Here is an 18,006-nt window from a genome sequence, read left to right as displayed (position 1 = left end):
TGAGGGAAAGCAACAGCCATGTTGGACAGTGTTTGGTAGAGTGTGGTAAGTTAGTGGGGTTTCATAAAAGAAGTTAATTAATGGAAGTACCATATGGTGGAACGTGGAGTACCTACAGCTTCGTACTATGAAACCGCACATGTCTTTTCCGTGTGCATGAACCCATAGAGCGTGTCTTGGAAACAAACTCCCTGTGCGTCCCACGACTGATGACTTCTCAAATACAGATGATCAGTAGTAGAGGCCGGCTTGTCAGAGAAAGTTTGTCCTTGCCAAATTTCATATTGAGTATTTTACCTCAGAGAGTTACACGACGAATCCAACTCTGCTACATCTGTACCACTGTTGTCTGCAAATACCCACCCTACCTTTTACATCCGCCATTTAGTATCTAAAAGTTAACTGGCCTTTGCAGTATTTTTATAGAAATCTAGTTGGTGATTATAATCCATGTATGTGTGTAAATTTGTAACTCCTAATTTTTTAGGACGGGTTAACAAACATGGCGGATTTATCAAAAAATTTGAACAGTTGCTTCTAGTCAGAAAAATGAGAGCTGTGATCCGTTTGGATGCTATGTAAAAAGTTGTATGTATTACTTTTGAGAAATTTCCCCGATTTATTGTTTTTACTTGTGTTTTTGTAGGAGAAGCAGGAACAGTCCTGGGTGTGGTAATTATTTCTGCAATTAAAAAAAAAATTAGAACCAAGCTCAAGTTGCTCAAGTCCTTTAAGGCTCTGTTCACATCTGTGTCGAAGGCTGCGTTAGGCATGCAGTGCTATTTTTACCAGCAGAACGACGGACTCCTCGGCGAAACCCTACGGTCTCTATTACAAGTCAATGGCGTCTGTCGGGCGCCGGATCCGTCGCCACGTTGTGGCTTCCGTTCTAAATGTAAGCCGCCATACAGATGCGAACATAGCCTAATACACACATGTAGCTTGTAAGAAATTAACCCTATAAATGGTGTTGACGATGGTACCTCTTCTTGTGGGATGCTTAGTGGGTTTTCTTGAAATAACATTTTCCATTTCCTTCTGGCTCCTAAACATGTTTTATTTTGTGCTATAGAAGGCAGTAAATAAAACATATGGCTTTGTGATAGAAGAATAGTTTTATTACTGCAGTTACTCAAATTGCACACAGTGGTATTCTGCAAGTGTGAATGTCAAAGAATGATACTATGAAAACGGGAAAAAAAATCTCCCTGCGTTTCCGGAAAAACGGGTGCGGTACAGTGTATGACCATAGCGTTTGGTGGAATTTGAAGTCATTTATTTGAAAAAGAGGTCAATTGGCTAAATAATGTTGAGAACCACCTCCTACGGCCTTGTGCGCACAAGCGTATTATAACTCCGTATAACCTCCAAGTTGTACTGAGCCTTGACTCAGCATCCATATATTACTGGGCCTTACTGCACCTCCATATGTCTCCAATTTCATACAGAGGCTCAGGGTATGTTCACACGGCAGCGTCCGTAACGGCTGAAATTACGGAGCTGTTTTCAGGAGAAAACAGCTCCGCAATTTCAGCCGTAATGGCATGTGCAGGCGCTTTTCGCTGCGTCCATTACAGACGTAATTGGAGCTGTTTTTCCATGGAGTCAAGGGAAAACGGCTCCAATTACGTCTCAAGAAGTGACAGGCACTTCTTTGATGCGGGCATCTTTTTTACGCGCCGCCTTTTGACAGCGGCGCGTTAAAAAAATGACCGTCGGCACAGAACATCGTAAGACCCATTTAAATGAATGGGCAGATGTTTGACAACACATTTGAGCCGCATTTTCGGACGTAATTCGGGGCTAAAACACCCGAATTACGTCCGTAAATAGTGTGTGTGAACCCAGCCTTACAGAGTTTCTTCTGTCTGATTCCATATGGATCTGGCAGAGAAAAAATGGTGGCATGCTTCATCAGTGGCCATATCACGGAGCGAATATCCCTTAGAAACGCTGCATTGCGGCACACGGAGTGTCATGTACACACATTAGCTCAGGAACCACATGTGACTCACGTCCCCTAGTTGTGAGGCTCGCCATAGGAGGCCCCCACTTATTTCCATTTGCGCTGGTTACAATATGACATTCGCTGACAATATTCCAGATATATCCTAACCCTTGAACCATGGCAATTTTGATGGTATAACACCAGCGTGTAAAACCGTACACTAAAACATCTGCAGATGTTTGCATTTTTATCATTTTTTTATTTCTTCACGTTTAATATGTCTTGCCTGCACTTGTTTTTATAAAATGTGGCTCCCAAGGTACAAAATGTTGTGCCTTAGATAATGTAGTTTAAAGTAAGGCCTCACGCACACGACTGTGCATTTGTGTCCGCAATTTATCCAAATTTTTGCAGATAAATTGTGGACCCATTCATTTCTATGGCCCCATGAACACGACCGTGGTTTTCACGGATCCGTGCTGGGGCCACAAATCTAGACTGCAAAAACGCAGGACAAGTCGTTTTAGGCTGGATTTACACGAGCATGTTCGGTCCGTAATGGACGGAACGTATTTCGGCCGCAAGTACCGGACCGAACACGCTGCAGGGAGCCGGGATCCTAGCATCATAGTTATGTACGACGCTAGGAGTCCCTGCCTCGCTGCAGGACAACTGTCCCGTACTGTAATCATGTTTTCAGTACGGGACAGTAGTTCCATGGAGAGGCAGGGACTCCTAGCATCGTACATATCTATGATGCTAGGAGCCCGGCTCCCTGCAGTGTGTTCGGTCCGTGACTTGCGGCCGAAATACGTTCCGTCCATTACGGACGTAATGTGCTCGTGTGAATCCAAGCCTTACAGTCGGAATTTTTTTAATTTTTTTTTGTGGATCTGTGAGTCCTGATGTCACACAGATGCATAACAAAAAATGTTTGCGCAACGGATCAATGGTTTTGCGGCCTGTAAAACCACTACTGTGGTGTGCATGAGGCCTAACAAAATCCAATGAAGGTAGAAAAGAGGAACTGGAGAGATATTTCCCAGCTTTCCATGTAGATTCACAGGCTAGTAGACCTACGTGTAGATTCACAGGCTAGTAGACCTACGTGTAGATTTCACATATATAGACAAGACCTTATGAACCATAATCCGACCATAGACCTTGTACGACTTGTAGAAAGAATGTGTATTTTCCAATTATTTCCATGTATCTGGGATTTCCATTTTTATAATATATGAGCCCAAAAAATCCTAAACATATGGAATGAAAACCAATTATCACTCAGAACAAGTTCTACACAAATGTTTGATGTCCTAGCGCAGTAATTACAATGAAGAGGCATGGGGAGGACTATGGAAAACTAGCTTTGTTCTGAGCTAGACTTTGATAGGTAATCCTTCAGGCTCTCCATTAATTTCAAGTCATTATTCAGTAGTGTCAGCAGCTTCTTAAGTAATGGTTCTGTGAAACACCAACACACATTCTTCTCAACAAGCGCTTTTCACAATTCAGCTTATAAGGTTTACTGAAGCATGCGAGTGATTCGGCACATTTTCATTTACCTCACCCTGGTCCTTAAAGGGGTTGTACAGGATTAGAAAAACATGGCTTCTTTCTTCCAGAAACAGCACCACACCTGTCCACGGGTTGTGTCAGGTTTTGCAGCTCAGCTCCATAGAAATGAATGAGCTGCAATACCCCACACAACCTGTGAACAGGGGGGGCACTGTTTCTGGAAGAAAGCAGCTATGTTTTTGTAATCCTTTAAGACAAGTAGTGCTACAAGTCTCGAGGATCTGACAAATAGAGAAGAGAAATCCCATCATCCTACATTTACATTGGTGCAAATGAATAGTTATTTGGCTTGCCATCAACAGTACCTTCTGCTGTGGGAGATTTTGGAAAGGTAAGCTCTTCAGACAAGCATGGTAATGGAAATATGTAGTAGAGAAAGAATGGAGTACAACATCCCCCGTTCTCACCCTGAAATGGGCAACCTGGTACTGAAGACAATTAGTTTAAAACAGGAAGTCCCGATTCTCTGTGCGGTTTTAGGAAATTAGGGTAGAGGTGGGTGGGAAAGATAGTAGCAAGGTTTTAGCCGTCCATTCATGTAGACCAGTGGCGTAGGCTCTGGTGTCACCTGCCACGTGTCCAGTGTACTGCTATATTTAGGGAGATCGCTCCTCCCATCAGGAGGTTGGACCCCGATCATAAGCCAATCTTAGTCCAAAGGCAGTAAAATGTCAACCACTCTCCTGTCATTGGCCTGGGATATTGTCTCCAATAGAAATGACTATGGAAGACAACAGAAGAGTAAGGAAACCAATGTATAACCCAAATGTATAAAAAGGCATATGCAATGCACATTTTTTTTTATAGAGGAGGGCGACCAAGATAATTCAAGGAATGGGCGGATTGCAATACTAAGACGGGTTATCAAACTTGGGGTTATTCAGTTTAGAAAAAAGACGGCTTAGGGGCGATCCAATTACATTGTACATATATATAAATGAACAGTACAGAGATCTGTCTAATAATTTATTAATACCTTGGCATTTAACAAGGACACTGGGGCATCCTCCACGTCTACAGGAATGAAGGTTATGCCATTATCACAGGCGGGGATTCTTTACAGTAAGAGCAGTGAGACTATGGAACTCTCTTCCACAGGACGTTGCGATGGTTGATTCATTGAGCAAGTTCAAGAAGGACATTTATGCCTTTCTTGAAAAATATCATATTACAGGTTATGAGTACTTGATTCTGGAGATGGGACGTTGATCCAGGGATTTATTCTGATTGTCATATTGGAGTCACGGTGGAAAATGGATCTAACTCATCGGGGTTTTGCCTTCAACATTGTAGGATTACAGGTTGGACTTGATGGACCTGACATTGTAGGATTACAGGTTGGACTTGATGGACCTGTGTCTTTTCTCAACCTTATCTATGTAATAATTAGGTGTAGGCCCGACTTCACATCTGCATTGTGTGAATGGAGTTATGGACCTCTGCATATTCTACAATCTTATGTTAAGTCCATTTGTCTTTTTGGCTGTGAAGCTAGGTATGCCATGTAGTGCAGGGGTAGACAAATTACTGTAACATTTAGGAGCCAGTTACATCAGTCCTGGAGCCAGTTTGATTTTTTTGTAGTCAGACAATAAGAACTTCCATAGAAATCAATAGCAAAGAGCCCAAAAGGTTAGGCCTCGACAGCAAATTTACCTGACTACTGGGATTTGTCTAGTCCAGTATTCGTGTAACATCAAAAAGGGGATTGGGGGACTGGGGTTTTTTTTGTTTTTTTTACCCATACTTAACCCATTAAATCTGCATTTCCTGTTTTGAGCAATTTTTTTTGCCGTCAAAAATATTTCACGTAAATCTGATGAACTCCATAATAAGTTATAGGGATCCTTTAGAAATCAAATCTGTCATACCTGTCACGGTATAAACGGAAGTCATGGCGCTAGTGTGAATGGTTTCTCGTAGCAACTATTTGATATGGTAATATTGTAAAGGTCACATCTAAATAGATGCATACAATGAAGAAATAATGATATTGACTAGAGTTGTTCTAAATCCTAGGTTCTCAACCTGTGGCATGTACTCCTGCGGGCACATGCCATGTCTCTAGGGGGTACTCACACTGTCCTCATGTATGATCATAGCTTCGGGGGTACTTTGACGTAATTCATTTGAGTAGGGGGTTCTTGCTTTTGAGATGTTAAAGGGGTTGTCCACCTCCTGACAACTGATGACCTATCCACCGGATAGGTCATCAGTATATCATCGGTGCGGGTCCGACACCCAGACCCCGCACCAATAAGCCGCTTTTCTCAGTGGCCGGAGCTAAGTGCTTCCGGCATGTTCGTTCGGTGCATGGAGGCACCGGACCAGCTGATCTGTGCGGGGTTTGGGTGTTGGACCCCCACAGATCATGTACTGTTGACCTATCTGGTGGATAGTTCATCAGTTGTCAGAAGGTGGAAATCCCCTTTAAGAAACATTGCTCTCGAACACAATATAGATATGTATTACAGGATAGTATAGTATATGTCTAAAAGCCAGACCAGCCGAGAGCCCACGTTTATAGAGGTCACTTTGTGCTTCAAGCCGTTTAGAAAGAAATAAAATATTAGCCGTGTGTTTAATCTGAAATATGCCGTCCACTACTTCTCTCATCTACCAAACCTTAAATTAGTCTTGACTCTGGTAACATAGATTAAATGCCTTAAAAACTGTCTGCGCCAACTAATCAATTAAACCTGACAGGCAGGGCAATGGCTGTCAATTCATACCTCATTCTGGACACTTGAAGGTTTTGGATCCAGGCTCATAGTAAGAACATTGTCTAGAAATGATGGCATCTGACTTACAGGAGAAACTATTTATGTAACTCGAAGATTTAGTCTATTGCGTTTTGCCTTAAAAAGAAGCACCCATATAAGCACTTTATTATGATATTAAGTGGGACTAATTATTAGAATTTTTAGTCTTCAATTTAAAGTCCTTCATTTTTTTCTTTAAATAATTTTTGGCGCAGTTTACTTTTACTTTTCTCTTTATTGACTCAAATTTGCAGAGGGGTAGCTCGAAGCTCCTTTTGCCCCAATGCAATATTGGTAACCAAACTATCATGCGTCATTTATAGTACTGGTCTTCTCATATGGGACCAAGGAAACTTTTGAGTGCCCTTAGGCTTCAGGGCCCAGGTCAAACACAACCTCTGCACCCCTGTGCCTTTGTATTTTTGAACATAGATGTCATAGGTGTAAGTTGAACCTCCTGGGACCCAATGAAAAATTTGTAACAGAACCCTGAGCTATTACATATCATTCATCGTATATTGGGCAGAGGCCCCTCAGGCTCTAGGGCCTAGTTGCAACTTCACCTCCTATAGTAATACCCCTGATAGACGTACAAAAACGTCAGCATGTGCGGGCAGATTAATTTTTTTGTAAAGTGATTGCAGAAAAAGACCAAGCCTACAACCGACCCATTTTTTTTCTATATTAGTTTAACTTTTTGCTGTTGTATTATTATATTTTTGTGTTATTAATATATATAAAATTCATACAAAGAAAATACTCTGTGTGCCTTGGTATGAAATCTGAGGCATACGGAGGTATAGTATGAGCCCATAGAATTCAATGGGTGCCAAATTACATCTCAGAACTTGTAAGGAGCCATAATAGGATTGTGAAGAAGTCCCATAATTATTTGTTTTTTTTAGATCAGCTTAAAATCTAAAAAAAATATATGTAGCAAAAACTGCAAGTCAATCCAGTCATCAAGACTCCTTAAAATTTTTCAAAGGATAATAATCCGAACTATACGAATCTTGTAGTAAAATTATTACTCCAAGAAAAGTCTATGTAAGTCAGTATATGTCTTAGGAACTACGTTCCATTTCACTACCAACTTGACAAATGATAAAAATTCTTCCGAGAGCCATTATTGCACTTCTATCTAATAATCATGCTTAGTGATAGATTACTGCATGCTACAATACATTTCAGTCAATAAGCTACAATCAAGCCGGGCCTCACTATTCATAGCATGGATATCTGCAGTGAAGATTGTTGCTTCTGCTATAACTTACATAAGGATTGATTATAGTGGGAGAATTTAAATGGGTTGTCCGGGCACGGACCGGTTATTCATACAGGTGAGCTATCCACAGGATAGGTCGTCAGTATATGATCGGTGGGGGTCCGACACTCGGACTCCTTACCGATCAGCTGCCTCCGGGTGCCGAATGTCCGTGCCAGAAGCAGATGACTTTGCTCACAGTATATTCAAGTGAATAGGAGCAGAGTTGCAATTCTGCAGCACGGCCGCTATACAGTGTACAGAGCCAACTGCTTCCTGCTCCGAACACTGCATAACATCCTGTGCAGCCGGAACAGCTGATCGGTGCGGGGTCCGGGTGTCGGACACGTACTGATCATATACAGATGACTTATCCTGTGGATAGATCATCTGAATGAAAAATAGGTCTGTGCTCGGACAACCCCTTTTTGCCATCTTTAGGCCTTGTTCACATAGTGCAGATTTGATGCAGAATTTTCCATGTATTTTTTTAAGACAAAACCAAGAACAAAACCTACACAGAAGAAATTTATAATAGAAAACCTTAAAGTGTCTCCTCTTTTGGATCCAATTCTGGTTTTGGCTTAAAAAATGCATTCAAAATCTGCATCAAACCTGCACCATGTGAACAGGGCCTTAGGTTGATCTTTTATGGGACATACAAAAAAAATGTCATTGCAGGCTGTTTACCTTTGGCTAACGCTAGAGCTTCATTGTGACATGACATTTTCCTATGGTGCAAAAAAAGTTGCAGATGACATTGCGACGATCACAAATAATCCAAACATGTTGGACATTTTTAGATAGTTGTAAGATAGCAACCTATTTCCCCATAAGCAACATGGAAGTAGCGAAGCGATAGAGGTCATGTCGCATTGGAGCCCTAGCCTACAATGTACCATAATATTTGCAGATCTGGGTCCTATCCCCAAAATCCGTATTTCGGCTCCATAGTTTTGCCATCCCGAAGTGATGTCTGCGTGGGCGGGATATTTTGTATACATGATGGGCACTGTACTTCATAATAAAGAAATTCTGTTTGACAGGGGCAGGACAAACTTTCTTCGTGCCCGTTCATTTAATTGTCCCACCCTTCCCCAATAACTAGTGTTCATCTGTAAACGCCATCTCCTCTCTTATACATTACACACATTTTTAGATACGCCTCCATCAGATACTCGCTCTCATCAATGGGCGCCTGTCACGTAGTAAAGGTATACTTTCGCGAGACAGGCACCGATCCCCCACAAATGCACTGAAGCATCATGCCCCGCACCTGTAGAATTATCGGCAGCTCAGACACAGCATCTAATTGGTTGCCCAAAGAAATTTAACGCGAGACCGTTGCTTTTGGTTTTTCTTTTTAATCCATAAATTGTGCCCCTTTTCTCAATGGCGCCCTAGGTCATTGCCTACTATACCTACCTATGCCTACCTCTTGTCCCAAGCCTTCTGTTTGTTAGTCTATTTCTCACCTCCCATGCAGTTGCAACATTCATAATGGTATTTAAAGTGCATTTATACAGTAATGTTTTTATAAAATATTTTATTCCTATTATGTGCATAATAAATCTGAAAAATGCATTTGACAATTCATATCTAAATATCCATGAAGTTCTAGTATTATGATGATAAGTTTACATTTTTCCCCATTGATTAATAGTTTTATTCTTTATGTTACAGGAAAAGAAGCCCGTCAATATCCAGAGATCAGAATCGACAATTCGACGACGATATAGGGGAACATTCACAGTATGTTACAACAGATAGCGCAATGCCTAGATCACCTTCGGATTATTCTGAGAGGCGGTCGCCACGTGGGCCTCAGCTCTATGAAGAACCTGAACATGGCGATTACAGGAAAAGTCGGCGGCGTTCCAATGAGTATTCAGTAGATGAGGAGGACATTCAGGACAGGGATGAATATGAGAGACAAAGACGAGAGGAGGAGTATCAAGCCAGGTATAGAAGCGACCCAAATTTGGCTAGGTATCCAGTTAAACCGCAACCTTATGAGGAGCAAATGCGCATCCATGCAGAGGTGTCCCGGGCTCGTCATGAAAGAAGACATAGTGATGTATCTTTAGCTCATACAGAGTTAGAGGAATCTCGTATGTCTATGTTGAGGCTGGATAGGCCGTCTAGACAAAGGTCTGCATCTGAGCGCAGAGCGGCCATGGAGAGCCAACGCTCTTATTCTATAGAAAGAACTAGAGATGGTCAAGGACCAAGTCCTGGTCGGCAAAGGAACTCAAATCATAGTCCCCCAACACCTAGAAGGAGTCCCATTCCAAACGATAGGCCAGATTTAAGACGCACAGATTCTTTGCGAAATCAACACCACTTGGATCCAAGTTCTGCTGTTAGGAAAACCAAAAGGGAAAAAATGGAAACTATGCTAAGGAACGATTCACTCAGTTCGGACCAGTCTGAATCAGTTCGGCCGCCACCACCTAAGCCCCATAAAACAAAAAAGGGAGGTAAAACGCGTCAGATTTCATTGAGTAGTTCTGAAGAAGAGTTGGCGTCTACTCCCGAATACACGAGTTGTGATGATGTAGAGATAGAAAGTGAGAGTGTGAGTGAAAAAGGTAAGACAATGGGATCTCCATTAATCGTATATATTCCATGTTATGTTTATCTGGTCAAGTCTGCTTTAACCATCGAATGTTGTGTGAAGAAATTCATGTAATTGAATATTTGTTCTTGAAAATCATTGGGTGTCAATTCAAAGCCACAATATTCTCATTGTACCTCTGAGCATTGTAAAGGTTGTGTTGTATTATATAGTTCATTGAATGCTTGAATATTATCCCATTTTGTACGTCGCGGCTGGTCAATTCCTAGGAGGTGAGCAGTCAATGCGCCTATGCTGCTCGGGCCTAACTATTTTTGGAAGTCTTCTGTTGATGGAAGTTCTTATTGATTACCTCAAAAATAATCAAACTGATGCTTGGAGGGGTCTAACTGGCTTCCAATGTCTACACACAGTGATCCCCAACTTGTGGCTCAAGGCTGTCAAGGCATGCTGGGAGTTGTAGTTTTGCAACAACTCGAAAGCCATGGGTTGGAGACCACTGGCCTACAGTATCTTGTCCATCCATGTTATCTCTGTTGTATCTATACAAGGAACAAACCAACTGACTTTGGTAGACTTTAGATCACAGCAGTAGTAACTCAATGGTATTTCATTGGTAGCATGGCATGTTAAATACAAACCGTGGTACACAAGTATGAAATGATGTATTCTCCAACTGTGCATGTATAATATATATTCTAATTCATGTAAGTTTTAATTAACACTGTAGCACATACGTATATGGATGCTGAGTTTACATAACCAATTTTTTTGTCTTTTTTAGAAATACCATATACTGTATAAATTAATTCGATGAAACCTTCTTGTTGGTTTTCTACATAGAGAGGATGTTTGTAAATGTGAGATCGGCTCTTTTCAAGTTCACTAAGAAATATTAGTTGTATAGATATATAGTACTGCATTGATATTATATAGGGATGGACAGTATGTGCGCTCACTTGAGAGCTCCATTACATGGTCCAAATGCAATTCAACCTGATTATATCAGAGATGGACTTTCATTGGCACATTTACAATTGGCTCAGCTACAACCGGCATAGTGACTGACAACTGATGACAGAGAATCCACGGCAATGATTAGTTCTAGATTGATAGAGTTCATTATTAAAACATTTATGATCATTAAATACAATAAGAGATGGAAGATAAGAAGTTAATAATTTTAGACATTATGACAGTACCAATCTGCAAAGCAAAATCTATTGATCTTTTTTTTAAGCAAGATCTTTAAAGCATCTCTCCAAGTCGTGCACAATGCAGCTTTTCTCCTTTATTTTGTATTTTTCCACCTTGAAGCTGCTGGATTTCTTGCGCAACATAAACATTCCTGTACAGCATGGAGAGGCAGTCTATTGTATAGCAGATAGAACTCTCCGTGACCACCAGAGCACTCAAATAGGGATTATCCATATGTGAAGTTTTAGGCAAATATATACCTACTCACTACAGACAGTTGGCCACAATTACTAAACAGTTAACAGCAGTTTTTGGTGCAACAAATTTGCACTAAAGTTTGTGAAATCCAAAAAGTGATGAGAAAATTGGACGTAGTTTAAGTCAAGTTTACTAAGTTAATTCAGTGAAAATGGTGCAAATTTCTGGCGCAAAATTTACTTTAGTTCATAGCATGCCTAGATTTGATTCTCTCCCAGTTTGAAAGGTCAAAATGCGCCAAATTTATTTAGAGGCATGCCCCTTTTAATAAATATGGCGCAAATCGCTCCAATTGCTTTAATTTGACTGGTGCAAGAAACAGGGCCGGTGTTCTCTGATGTACAGACCATGCTTTATTTTTAATGGACCAATTTCCCTATTTCAATTTTTATCCTTTAAGCTAATCTGATAACTAGCAATGCGGCATCTATCATATCAGGCACATTGTTTGGATTGCTGTGACATGTGACACCCAAAGCAAATAATGGGTCTCTTTAATTTATTGTCGCTTTCCAGGTAGGTTGTGTATTGATTCTTTCTTATTGAAGCTGTTGGTGGTTGTCCCATATGAAGTGAAGAATGAGATCATATGGACTTTTATGATCATATTAAATTGGTATTCCCATCTCAGACAATTATGACAGATCCACAGGGTATTGAAATATCCATTAGGAGAACAAGGTCCCTTGTTGTATGTTCCACCAGGCACAGTAGCTGCATCCATTCGAGAGTTGGCCATAGACATGTGCGCAGCTCATTGCCTTCAAGTTTGTAGGATTGGATATTGTGTGTTCTTACAATGTTTGAATGACTTTGCTCTGGCCACCCCTGTTGTCTATTCTTCAGAAACACACTTGGTTTATTAATTTCAAAATTGTCCGTATATTGAGTGAATCTAAATGATTCAAGTAGGGAAACTAGTTTATGAGTTTGGACAGGGCCCAATGTGTGGACAACTCATACCGCTATTCCAGTCCCTATCTAAGGCCTCTGATTGGCTGTAGTGGTCACATGCTGGTCACATATAAACAAACACTGGGAGGACCGCCCGCCGGAGCGTCGGCGCTGGATTGCCGGGGGAAAGAATAAGTGAGGACTGATTTTTCTATGGCATTTGCAGCTCTTTCTAAAATGTAAGAAGTCTGATAAGATTTTTAGTGTTTGGTTATATTAGCTAAGCTGAATAGAAATAACTTAGAAGAGAACAACTCAAGGTCTTCTATTTACTGGCAGTGATGCACATAGCAAAGAATGAAATGGGGGCCCCCATTATGCTTTTTGCCATCCAGTACAGAGAGGGGTCTTGCACAGGTTTTCACCACCCAGTAGCAAAGGATATGAGACCAACCAGGGCTGGGCTCCTTCTCTTCAAGGTCTCAGAGAAGCCACATGGACTGCCTCTATTTTGTTATATTGTTTACCAGTAAAGTGGTAATTTTTCTTTAATTATGTTTTGGCTAGATTTACCAGTCACCTCTCCTTATATGTCCATTTTAGAAAATAATTGTATTCTCCATAAAATAACAATTTTGGACAATATTTTCATGGAACTCTACCATGTGCCATTCCTCTGTTATTCCTTCTAGAAATGTATGAATAAGTTGACAACTAGGTGTAAGCATTCCTCTTGTCAAGGGGCGTGTCCCTACACAGTCTCACTCTGTCAGCACTGATTGGACATTGTCAATCTGTGTAGGGACACACCCCCAACTGGTAACACCCAGTCGTCAATTTTTTAATAGGTTTCTATGAGGTATAACCGAGGAACGGCATAACGTAGACTTCTAGGAAAAGATGCTCCAGAATTGTTGTTGCATGGGGAATACTATTATTTACTAAAACTGACATGTCAGGAAAGGTGACAGGTCCACTTTAATTAAGGTATGGTAAATTCAATGATAAAAATGATACGTACGGCCAAGTAGAATGAATAATTGCATTGTATGCGGATGATGATTCCACTTTAAAATATAATTCAGGAATAAGAAATGTCTCCAGTTGTGATTAACCTACAGCCATTGCTGAGCTACTGTAGTCCTTGGACAGCCCTAAATGAAATGAATTACGTCTATAATGTGGATTTTGTGCTGATTCACGTGGAGCTTTGAGCTCTTCAAACAATCTTTTCCTTCCACAATGAACACGGCTGCTAAAGTGCTATACCCCATTAAGCAAATGTAATATTTGTCTGCTAATTTGTAATGCGAGATGTACATTTAAATCAGGTTATTGACCACTGATCCTATAATGTCCTCTGGTTGTTACATGCCGTTACAGTGGGCTCACCACAACGAATGATTCCACTATGACTATAAATTACATTGAGTTTACAAGATTTATTTTATATGACAAATAAATAGCAATTGATGCAGGGTTGTGGCCATAGTGGGTGCAGAGGTAGCAGTCTTACCCAGGCTCTGGTGTCTTAGGGGTCCCAAAGGCGTCTGCTACAGATTTTGCATTGGACGCGGGGGCATCAAGTTATGGATAGAGAATAAAAGGAGCAAAATAGGGTTTCATACATTAGCATAATTGGTACTACCTTCTAATGAATGGATCAATTGACTTTTGGAAGGATTACAAGGGTGTTGCATAAGTCCTGGATGTCTTGTCAAGGACCTGCTCTTACAGCACTCCCCAGCTTTCTTCTCCTCCACAAGCCCTGTGATTGGTGCACGGAGGGAGAAGATAGAATGAGGACACAATAAATCGCAATGTGGGTAACATTGATAAAAAAATAATAATTTGGTTCATATGGTTCTCAGGTGGAGATCTACAAAAACTATTGGAAGCCTAATAAATGCATAATAGCCATAGACCTTTTATAGGTAGGAAGACCAGGGATGGGGACAACAGTTGTGTGGCAGAGGGGCTTGCTGGGTGGCTTAAAGGGTTTGTCCAGTATTCGAAAAAATAGTCTGCTTTTTCCCGCAAACACTGCCACTCTTGTATGTGGACTGAGTCTGGTATTGCAACCCTATTCACTTGACTGGCGATGACCTGCATTACCAGGTGAGGCCCATGGACAAGTGGGGCACCATAGTATACAATCTTAATTAATGTTAATAAATAGTGTCAAAATAATAATGAATTAATATGGTTATGGTCGAGAGTTTTGCAAAGATGCCTTTAAAGTACGAAGTAAACGTCATAGTTGGCCTCTAGTGCCACTGCACACTTTATAATGGCAGTAGTTCAGTTGGAGGGTTAGGGTATGTGCACACAACCTCTTTTCAGACGTAATGGAGGCGTTTTACGCCTTGAATTACGCCTGAAAAGACGGCTCCAATACGTCGGCAAACATCTGCCCATTGATTGCATTGGGTCTTACGATGTTCTGTGCAGACGAGCTGTCATTTTACGCGTCGCTGTAAAATTATGCCCGCGTCAAAGAAGTGCAGGACACTTCTTGGGACGTAATTGGAGCTGTTTTTCATTGACTCCAATGAAAATCAGCTCCAATTACGTCCGTAAAAGACGCCGCGAAAAACGCGAGGACTTCTAAAAAAGTCTGAAATTCAGGAGCTGTTTTCTCCTGAAAACAGCTCCGTAATTTCAGACGTATTTGGCTTTGCCGTGTGAACATACCCTAAGGGTATGTTCACACGATTAACAAAATACATCTGAAAATACGGATCTGTTTTCAAGGGAAAACAGCTCCTGATTTTCAGATATTTTTTGAGCAACTCGCGTTTTTCGCTGCGTTTTTTACGACCGTTTTTGGAGCTGTTTTCAATAGAGTCTATGGAAAACTGCTCCAATTACGTCCCAAGAAGTGTCCTGCACTTCTTTTGACGAGATGTCATTTTACGCGCTGTATTTTGACAGCGACGCGTAAAATGACAGCTCGTCTGCAGAGAACATCGTAAGACCCATTGCAGGCAATGGGCAGATTTTTGCCAACGTATTGGAGCCGTCTTTTCAGGCGTAATTCAACGCCTCCATTACGTCTGAAAAGAGGTTGTTGTAATGTCCAGGGCTCTAGGTTGGCCAAGACTTCACCATGTAATCTTAAGAAGGTAGAAAAAGGACTGACCAGTGATACTTTGCACTTCTGAGGATTGCGATTACAGTGTCAGTCCACACAACATCCCACTGGCCGAGGTCCCAGGCTGCCATGTTTTATCTAATGAAGGCGTCCATGAGTACGAGAACAGTCCACCTCCCGCTGTTCTCATAGAGCACGCTGCCTCACTAGGACTGATCTGGAATAGCGGAATAAATGTTTGATAATTTGTCTACATGTCACTTCCTTCAGTGTTAATATCCTGATGGTGGCAGAGAATGTCACAACCTCCTTATTTTGTTTTCATTTTTTTGTCCCTTCGCTGAGCCTTACATTTTAGATTTCAAAAATTCAATTTTTTCTTTTCCTCCCTATAATTTTGTGTCATTAACATTATAAATTTAACAGAAAGATGATGCGATTATTATTATTTTTAACTTGTAGTTCACTGGGTCACCATGTACATACAGGCCGTAGTGGACTATGGCATTTCAAGGGTTATTAAATTCTCACTTATTGCAAAATTGGCTACAATATTTCTGTGTGTAGTAAATGTTATACATATTGGTTTTATCAGCACCTGTCATATTATGGATCTGTACTGTACGGATATGTAATATGGCACCCACACCCATAAAATCTATAGTCTATATGCTGGCATGTTGTATCACATGCTGTATTCTGCAGTTTCGTACTATGGAGGAGTAAGCACGCAGTGTGCCACAGTATGGTGCCACTGTACAGCCCCGTATTAACGAGAAGGAGCGGACATACCATATGTGCAACCTGGGCAGCTGCATGGGGCTCCAGTAGGAGGAGGGACCCACTGCCACTTTAAAAGTAGCTTCCTATTGTCTATTAGATCGCATGTAAGAACTAAGCTATTGAATATCATGTCTTGTAATTACAGGTGGATAGTTAGAAAGACATGGATGTTCTTTATCATGAGCTATTGGAGAGAAAGGGGCCCAAAAAAATGGTTATTTCCCAATTTCCGCCCCTGTTATGGAGGTATACCATATGGTGGGACTCCGTGTACCACCATAAAACGCTGTACACATAGTTTTGCCTAAAGCATGTGTCCGATATTTGCTCAGAATTTCCGTTACAGCTATTGAATGCCTTGGTTGGCTTGACAAAGAGACTAACTCAGTATTGAAATGTGTCACATTTACTTAAATCGATAAAGTTTGTTTCAATCGCTTGATAATAAGCTTTTTACAAAGTGTCCTGCTGCGGGGACCCCCATCAATCGTCTGTAATCTGTGAGGAAACCTGGCAGTAAGTGTTCAATTTCGTTGCAGCGCCTCCACAGGGAAAATTAAGCATTACACAGTGTACATTCATATCAATGGGTTGTCTGTGTAATGAGTGAAAGACGTTCTTTTTAACCACTCTGGCCAAGAAATGAGGATCCTAAACAGAAAACCCCACTATATTAACACAGAATTCCCTAATATGGTATATGAAAATGAGTTTTTTAAACTGTACTACCCTTTTAAGGGGAAGAATTTGCAACATTAGGTTCTTTTACGTAGTACCTTCTGCTCAGGCACATTCGATAGAGTCTAACATATAACTTTTTGTTTCGATCCCATTGTTTTCTATGGGATTAATGTAGATTGGCAATACGGATCTGTAGTCGCCCAGTGTAAATATTGCATATTAGGCTCGACCTATATGGAAAGAATTGCAATGAATTTGATATTTTTAGACTTCATTCAGAGGCGTAGCTAGGTTCTCCTGCGCCCAGGGCAAAGATTCAGTTTGCCCCCCTCCCCCAACTTCTTTCCCGACATCTCTTTCCCCCTCGCCATGTTTGCTTTCCCTACCAATTAATGAGGCAAGCAATATAATTATATAAGGTATGCAGTTAACATAGTAATAAATAAAGAGGTCAGTGCCCGACTAAAACAGATTGTATAATGGAGGCTAATGAAACCATATGTTGACATAATGAACAGCCTCCTCTTGTAGATAGTGCCACCTCTGCCCCCCCCTGTAGATAGTGCCACTCAGTCCCCCTGTAGATACTGCCTCTCAGTCCCCCTGTAGATAGTGCCACTCTGCCCCCCCCTGTAGATACTGTGACTCAGCCCCCGGTAGATACTGCCACACCCCCCCTTGTAGATAGTGTTACACACCCCCTTGTAGATAGTGTTACACACCCCCTTGTAGATAGTGTTACACACCCCCTTGTAGATAGTGCTACACACCCCCTTGTAGATAGTGCTACACACCCCCTGTAGATAATGCCACACCCCCTTGTAGATCATGCCACACACACCCCCTTGTAGATAAACCCACACAGCCCCCCCTGTCAATAGTGCCACACAACCCCCCATGTAGAGTTCCACAATGCCCCCCTATAGATACTGCCACACAGCCCCCCTTGTAGATAGTGCCAAACACCCT

At 41.3% G+C, this 18,006-nt stretch overlaps 1 protein-coding gene and 1 long non-coding RNA gene across 48 annotated transcripts in view; one reads left to right on the top strand and one right to left on the bottom strand.

Annotated features, from left to right (window-relative positions):
* RIMS2 (regulating synaptic membrane exocytosis 2) overlaps positions 1-18,006 on the top strand; it is a 583,792-nt gene that overhangs the window by 251,074 nt on the left and 314,712 nt on the right. For all 47 annotated transcript variants that reach the window (XM_075825887.1, XM_075825888.1, XM_075825841.1 and 44 more), the window contains one exon: positions 9,236-10,143. In XM_075825887.1, coding sequence (XP_075682002.1) covers positions 9,236-10,143 — 908 coding nt within the window. The remainder of the gene's footprint in view (positions 1-9,235; positions 10,144-18,006) is intronic.
* Positions 1-18,006, bottom strand: part of LOC142651326 (uncharacterized) — a 59,512-nt gene that overhangs the window by 40,599 nt on the left and 907 nt on the right. Inside the window, exons 2-3 of the long non-coding RNA XR_012847600.1 lie at positions 15,622-15,790; positions 14,128-14,247 (exon numbers count right to left, since the gene is read on the bottom strand). This is a non-coding gene — a long non-coding RNA (uncharacterized LOC142651326). The remainder of the gene's footprint in view (positions 1-14,127; positions 14,248-15,621; positions 15,791-18,006) is intronic.

This window comes from Rhinoderma darwinii, chromosome 5 (genome assembly GCF_050947455.1).
Source record: "Rhinoderma darwinii isolate aRhiDar2 chromosome 5, aRhiDar2.hap1, whole genome shotgun sequence".
In the NCBI taxonomy this organism is placed as follows: Eukaryota; Metazoa; Chordata; class Amphibia; order Anura; family Rhinodermatidae; genus Rhinoderma; species Rhinoderma darwinii.
The sequence above is the reverse complement of the archived record's forward strand: the minus strand, read 5'-3'. Positions and strand labels throughout refer to the sequence as shown.